The sequence below is a fragment of the Vulpes vulpes genome, chromosome 12 (assembly GCF_048418805.1).
Source record: "Vulpes vulpes isolate BD-2025 chromosome 12, VulVul3, whole genome shotgun sequence".
Lineage (NCBI taxonomy): Eukaryota > Metazoa > Chordata > Mammalia > Carnivora > Canidae > Vulpes > Vulpes vulpes.
The window spans coordinates 125046731-125062926 of NC_132791.1; the positions used below are offsets into that span (position 1 = coordinate 125046731).

Here is a 16196-nt window from a genome sequence, read left to right on the forward strand (position 1 = left end):
GATCAACGGTAAGGAAAACTGCATCAAGGGAGATTATCCATGAAAATATGAACTGCATCCTTTATGTGCTTCAGAAAAGTTGCAATATGTGATTTCTATCTCATGCACGCCTAATGCTTAGGATTTTCTTCATATATTCCAGGGACATTTATTAAGGCACTTGTTTCTGGAGCTTAAAATTAATGCACTGTAAGAATCACTACTGTGTTGGCTTTATTAAACTGTAACAAAATATCATTCTGTTTTCAATCATTTATAATGCCAAACAAAAACCAGCAGATTTTCTGTCCAACACTATATCAGGACCGTCTGTCACCTTTATTCTAACAACCACCAGGCAAGCTAAAAGAAGAAAGGAAAACAAACCAAAAATAGCAATAGCTGTCTGGAGGTAGAAATGTCCAGAGATTGATAATCCACTACCTGTTTAATAGAGATAAACTTTTTGTCCCATAGTGAAACACTCCCAACTTGAAAAATTCAGCTTATTAAAACTTCATTGTAGATGTTTCCAATCATGACTTGTTTAGGAAGTCACATTATTGCTTTATTTTGATACTAGAGATGAAAGTGCTATTGATGAATACCTGTAGGAGAGACTTTGAAAGAGAATGACCCCAAACTAGAAACAAGCAGTGTCTACCAGGTGAAAGATGCTGCAGACCATGCAGCAACAAGCAAGAAATGGAACCTGGTCTCAAGGAGTTTTATCTGACTACATTTCTTTCACAGTCAACGTACTTACCAAAGACCAATTTACCAGTTCTTCCCCTTAATCTTTCTTCCTTCCTTTTTTGAAGAGGTGAGCACCCAATTTAAAAAGGGAATCCAGTACCACAAGGGATGAAAGAAGCCTCATACCCCAGGTGTGGTGGTGTCCCTCACAGAGCCAAATCCCACCCATCAAAAATAATCCAGAAGACATGGTAGGGTTATAGAGAAACTGCACAATTTTCTAAATGACAAATAGTACGTTCCATTCATTAAGCATCATTCATTACACAAATACCCTACAACACTGTATTCTACTACACCCATATAAACAGAAGATTTGCCAACAAGAAAAAGAAATACAGAAGGTAACTCTGATCCAAAATTAAAAGGAAAACCATTTAGCCTAGAGAAAGAAAGCAAAGATGGCAAAAAACGTAGAGGTAGAGCCAGAAAACAAAGAAAGGGTCATTTTACCTTAGCAATTTTTCTTTAATGTTCTATAGCATTATTGGTCTGTGATGGATTGGAAAATAAACAATTAGGCCTTGAGAAAACATAGCTTGGGAAACACTACCATGAAAGCTTTCAAAATTTAAGCCATCGTGAAGTCAGCATACTGATCTTATTCTTGTAACTACTATCAAAGGTAAAGGAAACCTCCTTTATGATGGAGTCAGGGAGCGTAGAAAGGGGAGCACTCAAGCACCACCAATCACATCACAAACCATAGGAAAACTTATTTTACGTGCCAGTCAGGAGGAAGGAAGAAGTTCTCCTTGCCCAGCAATAGCCCAGTCAATGAGAAACCTACATACTGGGCCAAGGAGAAGCCATCATCACCAGAAACTCCTCAAAACAGCCTCTCCCAACTTCCTCCTTTCCTCTGTTCTCTGAAATGTTTATGCTTTGTCAGCAGTTTTCTTTATTTTTTTATTATTTTTGAGAGAGCATCCACACATGAGTAGGGAGGGACAGAAAGAGAGAGAGAGAATCCCAAAAGACTCCACAGCCAGTACAGATCCAGAAGGGGCTCCATCTCAGGACCTGAGATGAAACCAAGAGTCAGGTGCTTAACTGGCTGAGCCACCCAGTGCCCCTTGGTCATACTTTTTCTGTCCTGAATTGCAATTATTCTAATAAATTCCTGAATAAATTCATTTTGCTGGTAAAAGAGCTGGCTCTTTTGGTTTTGTTCTGCTTTTAACATCAACTGTATACAGGTGATACTTACACTTAACTGTTTACTGTAAAAAATTGGCCTTTCTTAATGTACAGGCATCCCTCTTCCCACCAAACTTTACTGAAGTGCCACTGCTCTGGCCAATTAACTTGCTAGCAGGGATCCCAGAAGGGTCTGAATTCTCTACATTCTCTACCCAGTCTAGCTCCCAGGTTCCAACAACCAACCAGCAAATCACACATGCTCAGGGCACCAGCCAAGCCACAATACTTTAAAATGTTTGTGAAATAATATATTTCTACAAAAGCAATAAAGTGGTCATTATGGAAAAAATCAGAACTTAGGGACTTTTTTCGTTGCAAAATTTAGTATATTTTTTGTTTCAAATTACATATGGATGGAGAGAGCACAGTAATCTTTCCAGTGCTTAAAAATCAATCAAGGTCTTAACCCAGCAATGGCAGAAAAATGCCTTACAGGATCCCAGGGAGGGGCCTCTGACCATTCTATTTGAAGCTGTAACACCCCACCCCTTGAGCCCTGCCTCCCAACTACTCTGTTTCATTTTTTCCACAACACATGCACCTATTTTTTGGTCCATCTTCCTCCACTACAATTTAAGCTCCATAAGAGCAGGGAATGTTGTTAACATTCTCAACACCTGGTACTTAGCAACTGAGGTGTTCATTAAGTATCTAGCGAGTAATTTTTCATAAATAAATAAATAAATAAATAAATAAATAAATAAATAACCATGAAGCCCTCGTTTAATAAGCCTCCATTTCACCTGAAATGCAAACTTTCATGGCAAAGCTTTACACGAAAGGTGATTTATTTTTTTTTTTAATATTTATTTATTTTTTTTTATTTATGATAGACATAGAGAGAGAGGAGAGAGAGGGAGAGAGGCAGAGACACTGGCAGAGGGAGAAGCAGGCTCCATGCCAGGAGCCTGACGCGGGACTCGATCCCGGGACTCCAGGATCACGCCCTGGGCCAAAGGCAGGCGTGAAACCACTGAGCCACCCAGGGATCCCCCATCAAAGGTGGTTTAACCTTGCTTGTCACCCGGCACTGTTTCAGCTGCTGCCTTGGACTTAGATTCAGCATATATTTTTGAAGCTATTCCAAAAACATATATTGAATAGAACAATATAAACAGAATTATGTTCAAGGAAATTTAAGATGTGAAGAGAACATGATGAGTAAAATCCAGTGCTTCCATAAATACAGTCCTCCCATTAAAAAGCTTTAGGTAAGTATATATATATAGACTGCTAAGGCTTAAGAACAAAGCATCCTACAAACAGCATTTTGGAAACTAACCTATTCGTAACAAAGGTACCTGCTATATTAGGCTAAATCCTCTACAGTTACATTTATTACAGCTATAAATACAAACAACCATCAAACAAGTTGATGACTTTTAAAAGCTCCTTATCTCTGATTATCCTAACAATCAAGTTCAAGGGCTGTAATTAGGCCCTCAAGAATAACCTGACCAATTTCACATTTCTTTCCTTACCTCTACTTTAAAATGAAGATAAACATACAGTGATTAAAAATAGTTTCCAAAAGTTAGGCTATAAAATTAAGGCACTAGAAAATTCAGTAGTCAGGGGTGCCTGGGTGGCTCAGTCCATTGAGCACTGGACTCTGATATGAGCTCAGGTCTTAATCTCAGGGTTGTGAATTCAAGCCCCACGTTAGGTTCCACACTGGGCATGAAGCCTACTTAAAGAGACAGAGATGTCCTGGCGTTTCATTGCATCTGTATCTGGGGTAAATTCCCAACAGTGCAATTGCTGGGTCGTAGGGCAGGTCTATTTTTAACTCTTTAAGGAAACTCCACACAGGTTTTCCAGAGTGGCTGCACCAGTTCACATTCCCACCAACACTGTAAGAGGGTTCCTTTTTCTCCACATCCTCTCCAACATTTGTTGTCTTCTGCCTTGTTAATTTTCCCCATTCTCACTGGTGTGAGGTGGTATCTCATTGTGGTTTTGATTTGTATTTCCCTGATGGCAAGTGATGCGGAACATTTTCTCATGTGCGTGTCGGCCATGTCTATGTCTTCCTCTGTGAGATTTCTCTTCATGTCTTTTGCCCATTTCATGATTGGATTGTTTGTTTCTTTGGTGTTGAGTTTAATAAGTTCTTTAGAGATCTTGGAAACTAGCCCTTTATCTGATATGTCATTTGCAAATATCTTCTCCCATTCTGTAGGTTGTCTTTTAGTTTTGTTGACTGTATCCTTTGCTGTGCAGAAGCTTCTTATCTTGATGAAGTCCCAATAGTTCATTTTTGCTTTTGTTTCTTTTGCCTTCGTGGATGTATCTTGCAAGAAGTTACTGTGGCCAAGTTCAAAAAGGGTGTTGCCTGTGTTCTCCTCTAGGATTTTGATGGAATCTTGTCTCACATTTAGATCTTTCATCCATTTTGAGTTTATCTTTGTGTATGGTGAAAGAGAGTGGTCCAATTTCATTCTTCTGCATGTGGATGTCCAATTTTCCCAGCACCATTTATTGAAGAGACTGTCTTTCTTCCAGTGGATAGTCTTTCCTCCCTTATCGAATATTAGTTGACCATAAAGTTGAGGGTCCACTTCTGGCTTCTCTATTCTGTTCCATTGATCTATGTGTCTGTTTTTGTGCCAGTACCACACTGTCTTGATGACCACAGCTTTGTAGTACAACCTGAAATCTGGCATTGTGATGCCCCCAGCTATGGTTTTCTTTTTTAAAATTCCCCTGGCTATTCGGGGTCTTTTCTGATTCCACACAAATCTTAAAATAATTTGTTCTAACTCTCTGAAGAAAGTCCATGGTAATTTGATAGGGATTGCATTAAACGTGTAAATTGCCCTGGGTAACATTGACATTTTCACAATATTAATTCTGCCAATCCATGAGCATGGAATATTTTTCCATCTCTTTGTGTCTTCCTCAATTTCTTTCAGAAGTATTTTATAGTTTTTAGGGTATAGATCCTTTACCTCTTTGGTTAGGTTTATTCCTAGGTATCTTATGCTTTTTGGTGCAATTGTAAATGGGATTGACTCCTTAATTTCTCTTTCTTCAGTCTCATTGATGTTTCTAGCAGCAATGTCCACAATAGCCAAACTGTGGAAGGAGCCTCGGTGTCCATCTAAAGATGAATGGATAAAGGAGCTGTGGTACATGAATACAATGGAATATTACTCAGCCATTAGAAATGACAAATACCCACCATTTGCTCCGAGGTGGATGGCACTGGAGGGTATTATGCTAAGTGAAATAAGTCAATGGGAGAAGGACAAACATATGGTCTCATTCATTTGGGGAATATAAATAATAGTGAAAGGGAACAGAGGAGAAGGGAGAAGAAATGGGTAGGAAATCTCAGAAAGGGAGACAGAACATGGAAGACTCTTAACTCTGGGAAACGAACTAGGGGTGGTGGAAGGGGAGGAGGGCGGGGGGGAGGGGTGACTGGGTGGCAGGCACTGAGGGGGGCACTTGACGGGATGAGCACTGGGTGTTATTCTGTATGTGGGCAAATTGAACACCAATAAAAAATAAATTTATTATTAAAAAAATAAAAAATAAAAAAATAGAGAGAAAGAAAAAAAAGAAAAGAATTCTGTAGCCAGCAGATGCTTTCACTATTGAGGACAGATAAAAGTAGGAAATGAAGAGGGAAAAAAAATCAAAATATTGTTGATACAACAATGATTCAGTATGTGAAAGAATAACTATCAAGCCAAAAGCTTTTAGCTTTCCACTGTCAATTTATGTCTTCAGGAAACCATAGGCATAAAAAATTCAAATAGAGAAGGATGGAAAACATATTTATATACCAACTCAGTATGTACATCTAACTTTCAAATCACACAACAACTTTTGGAATTGGAATGAAGCTTGAATGACAAAGAATTAAGAACAGAAACAAGAAAAAGAAAAGGCACCTCCAGGAAGACAAAAGAGCATTGTGGGACCCAAGGAATTTAACAAAAATCCCCTACCCCTGGACAAGCAGTGCAGGACTAACTCCATTTTGTGCTACACCCGCCATCTCCTGTATAACCCCCACATGACCTGCTTATTGCTTAAGGTACTCCCCCACCCTAGTCAAGCCACTGAGCACACCCTTACCAGAAACCGGCTCATATAGGAATGCGAAACCCCTAGCCGCCAAAGAATGTAAGCCCTGCCTTCACCAAACCTGCGTGCCAATTCTGACCAGAGTGATGGGCTAGTTCAAAAGGTAGTCACTATAGGGTAAATTGTAATTCAATTGGCCACCTGCGTGTGGACCGACATGACTGTGCAACTTTCTGGGTGTGTTACAATCTCATTGGCCACTGGCCCCTATAAAACTGCTACGCCTCTTAACCTCGGGGTCCAAGTCCCTGCTCCACTGTGTCGGGTATACTTGGACCCAAGCTCGAGCTTGTAAATAAACCCTCGTGTACTTGCATCGGTGTCAGCTCCTTGGTGGTTTCTTGGATTCGCAATCTTAGGCACAACAAGCATATACACCAACTCTGACCTATCCAACATCTAAGGTCATCCCACCACTTCATGGTACCAAAAATTGAGGAGAGTAAAGTAATCCTGACTCGTAGGTCTTAAAGAGCTCTCCCTTCTGTTTAATTCAAGTAAGCATTAATATAAGACCCTTGCAAACAAAGGTTATGGCAACCTCAGTAGTCACTTGATACAGAATAAAATTAAGACATTTCTGGAGGTATATTACGAAATGTCAAAAAGAAAAAAGCTAGTGAAATAGAAAATTGGAATCCAGATGTCAGTGAGATAAAGTAAAAGGCTGGTTTCAAGAAAGAGGCATGATCAGCACTGCATCTTGAACAGGAGCTAAGATCTGAAATGCTGGCATGGTGACAATCTTCAGGGTTAAGTGGAAACTCACACTGGGAAGAATGGCCTGGTGGTGTAGTAGGGCAGCAGCTAGCTTACAAAACCCATTTGAAAAGATGAGAGGAAGCATGGAAACTCAACCACGTGAAAAAAATACTAACCTGACAACCGTCTGCAGAGGATCCCCAGAGGACCTCAGGGGAAGAACAACGATAAGGATCAATTATGAGGTTCATCCCACGCCAAGTCTGAGGCACTAAGGGGCTGGGGCAGAATAGTGGCAGTGCTCATGGGAAGTGAAGACAAACACTGCTAAATGTAGAAACGACACAAATCAAAAAAAAAAACCCAAAAAAACAAAAACAAAAAAAACAAAAAAAAAAGCACAATCACACTAAGGCTCCTGTCAGATGGGCCTAGGTACAAATTCTAATTATCTCACTTCACTAACTGTGAAACATCAGGCAAGCAACTGAACGTTTCAGTCTTTTTCTTAACCTGCAAAATGGGGGTAATACCACATGAAATGGTCATAAGATTTTACTAAATATACAATAATTAAAGTGCACAGATTAAAGAAAACTAACAGACATTCTTCCTGCTATTTCTTTTACAAAAACTGAGTCGTCTGCAAGAAATTTCAGAAAAGAAGCTACCATAGTTCAATCTCATTTTACATCAAATAATTATAGGGATAAAAAAAAAAAAAAACAGCTAAAACAACACTCTCCCACAACAGTTTATCAGTACATCCCAATCATTCCCCAAACAAGGGCATTACTTCCTCTAATGTCCTCTTTTAAATCAAGGGTATTTAAATATAAGCAAAATCCATAACCTAGTATCTTCTACATAGTATCTTCTAGAAATATACCGCACAATATTAATATCCACAAGAGTATTTTCCAGGTAACTGGAAAGAACTCCCCATCCAGAAAATATAATAATTTTATTTAATGATTCCACATGAAATAAATATCTATTGTTAATAACACTTTTAGTTCTATTTATAAGCAATCAATTTATTCCTACAAGGTACTGTGTTTGCCTAATAGCCTGGTCATATCAAATTACAAGTTCTCCATAAATATTTGGCTGTGATGTCAACTAGACCTGTGATAGTAGTGTAGGGTTTAGCACTCCAGATCAATGCACAAAACTGAGAATGTGAAAAATTCTCTATCAACTATGCTATAATCATAAAAGCAAATTTGTTTCCTGATATTACACCTGGAGTAAATGAAATGCATCACTTTTTCTTTCTACAACTGGCCCTGATTCACACAAAGGCCTTATTTTTCCCCAGCAACTACCTCAGATACTGCCTGGCCATGGCATTGGCAACATTTTAACACTCCCTTATTTGTATGTTCCTATTATACTTCATCAGGTGGAAATCAGAGCTAATGGTAACTATCTCCTTCTATGTACACAACTGTGCTGGGTGCTTTCTATGTCTAATCATAACTCTGCCAAGTAGACATTGTTATTGGATCCATTTTACAAATGCAGACACTAAGGCTCAGAAAGGCTAACTACTGAACATCATACCAAAAACAGTTCCCCAAAAATAAACATGTATTTTCTTATGGTCATGGTTTTTCTCACTCTATATTCTTTGCTTAGAGTGTTTTCTCCTATGAACACTTATCTGGGTTTTTTTCCCCAATATTTAATACATTTATTCATGAGAGACAGAGTGAGGCAGAGACATAGGCAGAGGGAGAAGCAGGCTCCCTGCAGGAAGCCCAATGCAGAACTCGATCCCAGAGCCCCAGGATCACACCCTATGTCAAAGGCAGACACTCAACTACTGAATCACCCAGGTACCCCACACCTATCCATTCTTTAAAACTCCCCCAGGTCAAATTCTCTCCCAGGTGCCAATAACAGAGCTTTAAAACATTTAGTTGCATAACAAATAAATGAAGAGAAAGTTGGAATTTCTCTACTGAATTTTGGTTTAATAATTAGTAAATTTTATCACATTAACTCAAGTATAAGCATCTAAAACTCACTAAGTCCCTAGAACAATCCCTGGCACCCAGTAGGCTCTCTGTAATTTTGTTCCTGGAAGGAAGAAAAAAAAAAAAAAAAAGACAAGAGGGAAGGAGAAGGAAGGGGAAAAGAGAGAAAAGATAGACACAAGAGGCAGAAAAACTTCAGTTCTCATATATCGGAATCTTGATTCAGAATTTTAGAATACTTTCATAAGAGAATACTTATAAATAATAGTAACATCTTCAGCTAATCTCTGCTTTACCACTAGGGAGTTCTTGCAATACCAAGAATTTTCATGCAAAAATGTAAGACTTCAAGTAAAAAAAGTATAGATTCTACTCTAAACAAAGAATTATCTATATGTATCATTCAAATCTCAAGGCTGACCTGGGTTTACTCTTCTGATGGCTTTAAAAAGGCAAGTGGATGAACTAAAAATGCAATCTACCTATCAGTCTCATCTCTAAACAATTATAAAATGAGACAGAAAAAAGTATATGCTTGGAGACTTCATTCTTATATTTAAGAAAATGTTCTAAAATCATTTTCAGATTCATCACTTCATATTTTTATACTCTTCTCTAACATTGTTCCCTTGGAGGTCAACTTTCTAGCCAACAGCCAATAAAACTAGCCAAAACACAAACTTCTTCCCTATGACAGGAGATCAGCCAACCTTCTCTTACTGCCCTGGTGTGTGATCACGGCAGCTGGGCTCTCTCTTACCCATCTCTTTAACTGCTCTGTCACTCATGATTCGCTCTCCAGTGCTAAGGATATCCGTTTCTCTGATAATGCCTTGATCCTGTCAAACAGAAAAGGACTATGACAGGCAGTCTTCCAGAAGACATTGCTGGCACCTGGAATTCGGTACCTCTCCATTCATGCTCAGGTCTAAAGAGGTAAACCTATAAATTCTGTATTCCACATTTCTGCACACAATGGGCAGCACAAAGTTATTTAAAATGCTGTCAGTTATGCTGACACCACCCAGTTAGAGCAAATAAACTAAGTACAAATTGTGGTAGGCAACAGGACAAAGTAGAAGGAGAATGTGATTTGGCATCAGAGATAGGTTCTGAGTACTGACTCCACCACTGTGACTTTGGAAAAGTCATTTAAAAGGCTTTGTGAAATTTAAAAATCATCTGCCTTTCCTGTCATGAAGACAAAATGAAAACTTTTAAGAATTTTGTATGTGCTAAAACACCAAACACGTTATTTTATCAACGACAATGAGGATTATTAAACAAATCTCATGTCATCTGCAATCCAGTGCATCTCCACTGGCTCCAAGCTGTAAATGATTCAACAAATCTCCTCCCTTTTTTTACTTGTACATAACAAGTAAAGCTGGCAAGACTAGGTGAGGGTGGGGCGGTGAAAGGCAGTAGCCTTTGTATTTCTATTTCAGCCAAAGAACCAATAATTCCAACTCTGGCTGTGTACTAGGGAATGTGCCAGAAGAAAAAGAAAAAACATTCTCTTATCAGCATCTCAAAATCCTGCTATCCCAAACTGTTCCTCACATTTGACATAGAGGTCATATACTCCAATTTATTACATCTAAAAAAAAAAAAGTCATGTAAGTTTAAGATTTTATTTATTTATTTGACAGAGAGAGCATAAACAGAGGGAGTGGCAGGTGGAAGCAGGAGAAGCAGGGTCCCCGCTGAGCAGGGAGCCCAACGCAGGGCTCAATCCCAGGACCCTGAGATCATGACCTGAGGTGAAGGCAGGCACTTTACTGACTGAGCCACTCAGATGCCCCCATGTAGGTATTTTAAAGACAGACTTTTTACAGTATACCATGCAAATGTATTCTTAACCAGAACTTTGTATCACTATTAGGTATGTTCATCTACTATCTAAATTCCAAAGCTTGGCCTGCACAGATATATAATTTAATGAGTAGAAAAAAGGTAGTTATTCATGCTCATGTTTATAGAAAATTAAACAATATCTTTTAAATCATTTGTAGTCAAGCTGATAAATTTTATCTATTTTCAAAATCTTACAGTTTCAAAACACAGATTTCCAAAAATACACCCCACATGCATGAATTATATGAAATTCAGAGCAAACAAAACAATCAAAGTGAAAGAATAAGAATTTCAGTAATTCACTCATTCATTCATGAAACATCTTTGAAATTCAACATGAACTAGACACCGTACCAGTCCTAACCACATACTACTAGTCAGCAAGATATTAATTTCAAGGAATTCAGAATCCAGTAAGGGAGGCAGGGCAACACACAATTTTGTGTGACAAGGAATATTAAAGCCAGAGACAGTAACTAATGTTTAAGGACACTTGGGAGATCAACAGAAAAAAACAGTATCATAGCAAGGTAAAACATAATATACATACACAAAAATTATACAAGTGAAATAAATGAATAATGTTCAATAATAGAACCAATGAAAGAAATTCATATGGTAAACAATGACTATGACTGCTCTTTGGATAGTTTGGCAAAATGTATCAAAAGCTTTTAAAAATGTGTCACAGTCCCAAAGTCATTAGAAGAGATTAAGCCAAATATCCCTTATGAACACAGAAATAAAGACCCTTAACAAAATATTAGCAAGCAAAATCCTGCAAGAGATAAAACACACCATGACTAAAGTTTATCATAGGAATTTAAGGTTGGTTTGACATTAAAAATAAAATCAATGTATCAAAAGAACTATATGTTCACCTTAATAGTTGGGGGGAAAAAAGGATCTGACAAAATTTTTACCATCCATTTTGATAAATACACCAGCCCAACTACTAACAGAACAGAAGCTTCCTACCCTGATAAAGACATTTACAAAAAACCTATAGCTAACATCAGATGTAATCCTAAAAGACTGAATGTCTTCCCTCTCACAGACCAGGAACAGAACAATGATGGCCAGTCTCACCACCACTTCCTCAACATACAGTATAATTAAGAAAATGAAATAAAAGGCACACAACTTAGAAAAAAGAAATGAAACCATCTTTCTTCACAAACCCCATGACCATCTACAGAGAAAATCCCAAAGAATCTCCAAAAATAAAGCCACTAGAACCAACAGGACAGTTTAGAATTACTGGCATACAAAAAAAAAAAAAAAGGCAGTATTTCTATATACTGGCAAGAATTAGAAATTTATATTTTAAAAGTGTAATTTATAATAACATTGAAAACAATGAAATAGAGATGAATCTAAGAAAAAACATGGAAGTATGCATACTTAAAATTATAAAACCACACAAAAAGACATTAAAAGGCCTAAATAAATGGAAAGACAGGCCATATTCCCCAAACAGAAGACTCAAAATATCAATACTCCCCAAACAGATTTAAAGATTTCAATGCAATCTCAAAAAAGATATAAGATGTTTTTGTACCAATTAACCAAATGATTCAAAAACTTACATGGAAATGGTCCAAGAAGAACCAAAACAAATTTTTTTAAATATCCAGTTGGAAGACTTGTACTACCTAATTTGAGATTTACCGTGAAGTTGATAAAGATGGATGTTACTGATGAAAGGATGGCTATAGAAATGAAAGTGAGTCAAAAAGACCAACAAATACATAGTCAACAGTGTACAAAGGGTCAAGATTATTGAATAGAAAAAGAACTACTTAACAAAAGGTACTGGTTCAATCAGACATCCATTAAAAACAAATTCTTTTTAAAGATTAACCCTTCTCTCACAATGTACACAAATATTAAGCTAAAATAAACCCTAGCCCAAAATTTAAGTGCTAAAACTATAAAACCTCTCAAGGAAAACACAGGAGAAAATCTCTGTGGCCTTAGGTTAACCACAGATTTATCACATACTGCACAAAGTATATCAATTCTGTAAGGAAAAGTGATAAATCACACTTCAAAAACAAGCTCAGCATTCCTTTTCTTGTTCAATCAAATCAGAATACTTAAGCACAAATTCTAACTATGTTAGTAACAAGCTGTGCACCTCACTATCTTACTATCTCTGTGTCCTAGCTGTTTTTTCCCTCTACCTGTATAGTGAAATAGTACCTACCTCACAGGGTTATTCAAGGACCAAATGAGACAATGTTTAGAAAATGCCTAATTATATATTAAGTACTCATTAAGGATGTGTGCTACCTTTCCAAGATTTTTATTTAGTTACTTAAACACCTATCCAAGTTTCAAAGTTCAAAATTTAGTATTCCAAAACTACTCAGAACACTGTATACAGAACACTGTATAAAAAAATAAGAGTTTGGCTTCATTTTTTTTATTCAATTCGCTTTAAAGAAATGATAAAAAAAAAAAAAAGCAAAGATATACAAAACAGGAGGGGAACAAGAAGGGGAAGGGAAGGAGAAATACATTTACTGTACACCTACAAATTCTCCAGAAAACAGATGCTTCATCTGAATTATCCCTTTTATTTCTCCTATCAGGGAGCTATGGAGAAACAAAGTATCTACATGAAACTTTTAATAAACCTTCATAAGTGGCCTTTAAAACGTGCTGGCTTTCTATTTAAGATACTACTGGGTTGGTGCCCAAAAGCAAACGTCTCATTAAAAGTAAAACTCTTGCTTAGGAAGATTAAATTGTTGTAAGGAACATCTATCATGATTTAAATCAGAAAGTAGAATCATGGTGAAGGATCCTCACACCATAAACCACAGAACCCATCACCTGCCTTCCATAACCCTGTAACCATGACTTTGGCTACTTTTAAAATATGCCTCAGAAGAACAATAAATGAGAAGATTAAAATTGTCAGCCTTCTTAGAGTTCCCAAAGTTATAAACAAGAAGAATTCTCAGGCACCTATTCCATCTTTAAATATGGAGAAGGAGGGGAGAGTTCACTGCAAAGAAAGTCATTCTACAAATTTCTCCTGGTCTTATTTCCTCCATAATCCCCCAAAGGCCACAAGCAGCATAAGGTAAGAAATGGCAGGAAATCACAGAAGACCCTCCACTAGTGGTAAACTTACCTGTAGTGCTTTATTCTCCTGCAGATCCAACCCAAATACATTGTGCCGCTTCACTGTAAAGAAATCAGCATCATGTCCATCTTCCTCCTCTTCCTCATCTCTGTCCAAGAATTGCCCAGAAGCTTCCTTGGCCTCCCCAGTGCGAGGAACAGATTGAGGCTGAGACTCTTTTGCTTTTGTCAGCTTCTCTTCCAGGTCTTCCTCATCTTCCTTCTCTTCCTCCTCTTCATCACTAATCCCATTAGCCAGTGTGTACTCTGTCCCTTCTGGTCTTCTCCCACCTTTCTGAAGGATGGACATTTTCTCATTGAAGTAGGCCCTAAATTCTTCTACTTCATCATTGGTGAGGGAGGGAGCCCTTGGCTCAATTACTTGATTATCTTGGCTCACCATCAATTCTTTGGTGGGTTGTTTCTGCATTTTCTGAAGAAATCTTACCCGTGGTGCCACAGCAAGACCAAGAGACCTTAAATATGAACAAATGAAAATAGTTATCTCAGGACACTGATGGTGTGCTTATGGTACCATGTGACAGTTTTAATAAAAACACTTCTTTGAGATACAACTCAATCTTGACAGGTTAGGTGATCCAAAAGCAGATCCAAAAAATACTGAACACCTGTCAGAAAACACTGGCGATACATCATTTTTCATTAAGAGGTTAACAAGGTACAAAATAAAGAACACGGAACATCTAGGTGGCTCAGCAGTTAAGCGTCTGCCTTTGGCTCAGGGCGGGATCCTGGAGTCCCAGGATCAAGCCCCACATCGGGTTCCCCAATGTCTATATCTCTGCCTCTGTGTGTCTCTCATAAATAAATAAATAAAATCTTAAAAAACAAAAAAACAAAAAACACAAGACCAGAAACAAGGGAACAGCTCATGTACCAAATCTGCGTATGTCCAGTTTACCTCTCAGCTTCAGCTGCCACAAAGAGGGTAACAGGACCTACCAGGCCCATCTCACAACTGTCATAACAACCTGACTTGCTAACTATGTGAAAACACTTTGTGAAACATAAATACTAAAGCTGAAAAAGACATGGATGTGGAAAAAGACATGAAAGGACAGAACAGTTTTCTGCAAAGAATAAACCCACATTGTCACTGTCCTCTCCTCATAAACACTTAATAAGTCACTTAATAATAGTCACTTAATAATAATATCTCTTCTACAATAAAAAGGATTTCTAAACAAAAGACCAAAAAAGAAAAGAAAAATTACTTTCCCTTTCTAAAATCAAGATTGACTTTATGATCAGGTCTTTCCCACGTCCTATGTGCCCACTAACAGCCTGGAAATAAACTCCTAAAGCCGGGCCTGCTATGATAAACAGCCAACATTATAACATGAATCCATTGCCTCTTTGCTAGGAGACAAGATCCAAAAAACTGAGAGGTACGGCAATAAAGCATACATTCAGAAATGGGACTGCAGAGGTTCAAATCCTGACTGTCACACACTAGCTTTGTGGCCAAAAGACATTACTTAACCTCTATGCTTGGTTTTCTTATTTGCAAAATGGCATGAGCAGTACCAACAGCATAGGGTTGTTATAAGAATAAAATGAGTTTATAGAAGCAATGCACTTAAAATACTGCCTGCCACACAAGCAGCCACTACCTATCATTTGCCAGAGCGTTTCTCTCAGTGTATTACAATCGCATTTATTATGTTTCTATCTTAGCTACTTAAAACTTGGAGCTCCTTTAAAGTGTATTACAATCGCATTTATGTTTCTATCTTAGCTACTTAAAACTTGGAGCTCCTTTAAAGTAGGAGTACATACATCTATAATTTTAACATCTAGCACAATGAACTATACATAATAGCTATTCAAAACATGTTTCTTTAGGAAAATGGTTTTTTAAATCATTTATTATATCCTACATACATAACACTGCTTTAGGTAACAAAGGGCTTCTAAGGCAATTTATAGATCAAGGAAATTACACATCTAAACATCCACAAAAATTAAGTGACAACACCAAATTAAACTGTATCAATAATTTAGGTTCAGAAGTTAACTTTCTGCCTTTCCTAAACATCAACAATAAAAAGCAAAGGTCTTCAACTATGAACAGATGAGAATTCCTGGTGCTGGCAGCAACAAAATGTCCCATAATTATGACCCTCCAGTGTTAAAACCCTGTGCTTCTCCTATTTGCTAATGTCTCAGTAAGTCAATCAGAAAACCAGGAGAGAACTTCTTCATAGAGTACAAAAAGGGAGCTAATAACCTAAACCATGAATTGTATTCAGAAATGGTGAAATTAGTAACTGCTACATAAACAGATAAGCGACAAAAACATGTTATATACATGGTATGCAGTCTTCTATCAATTACCTACACACAGAGTCAGGAGCCTCACACTGTTATTTAGTAATTTCAATCACTCTAAAATGTTAAAAATGACAAATTACGTGTTATACTAAACTTACAATCCAACATGAAGAGCAGAAAATAGCAGCT

General features: G+C 37.5%; 1 protein-coding gene across 1 annotated transcript in view; it reads right to left on the minus strand.

Annotated features, from left to right (window-relative positions):
• Positions 1–16196, minus strand: part of DDX10 (DEAD-box helicase 10) — a 252620-nt gene that overhangs the window by 189111 nt on the left and 47313 nt on the right. The window contains exon 13 of the mRNA XM_026006796.2: positions 13723–14188. Within this exon, the coding sequence (XP_025862581.1) occupies positions 13723–14188 (466 nt within the window). The remainder of the gene's footprint in view (positions 1–13722; positions 14189–16196) is intronic.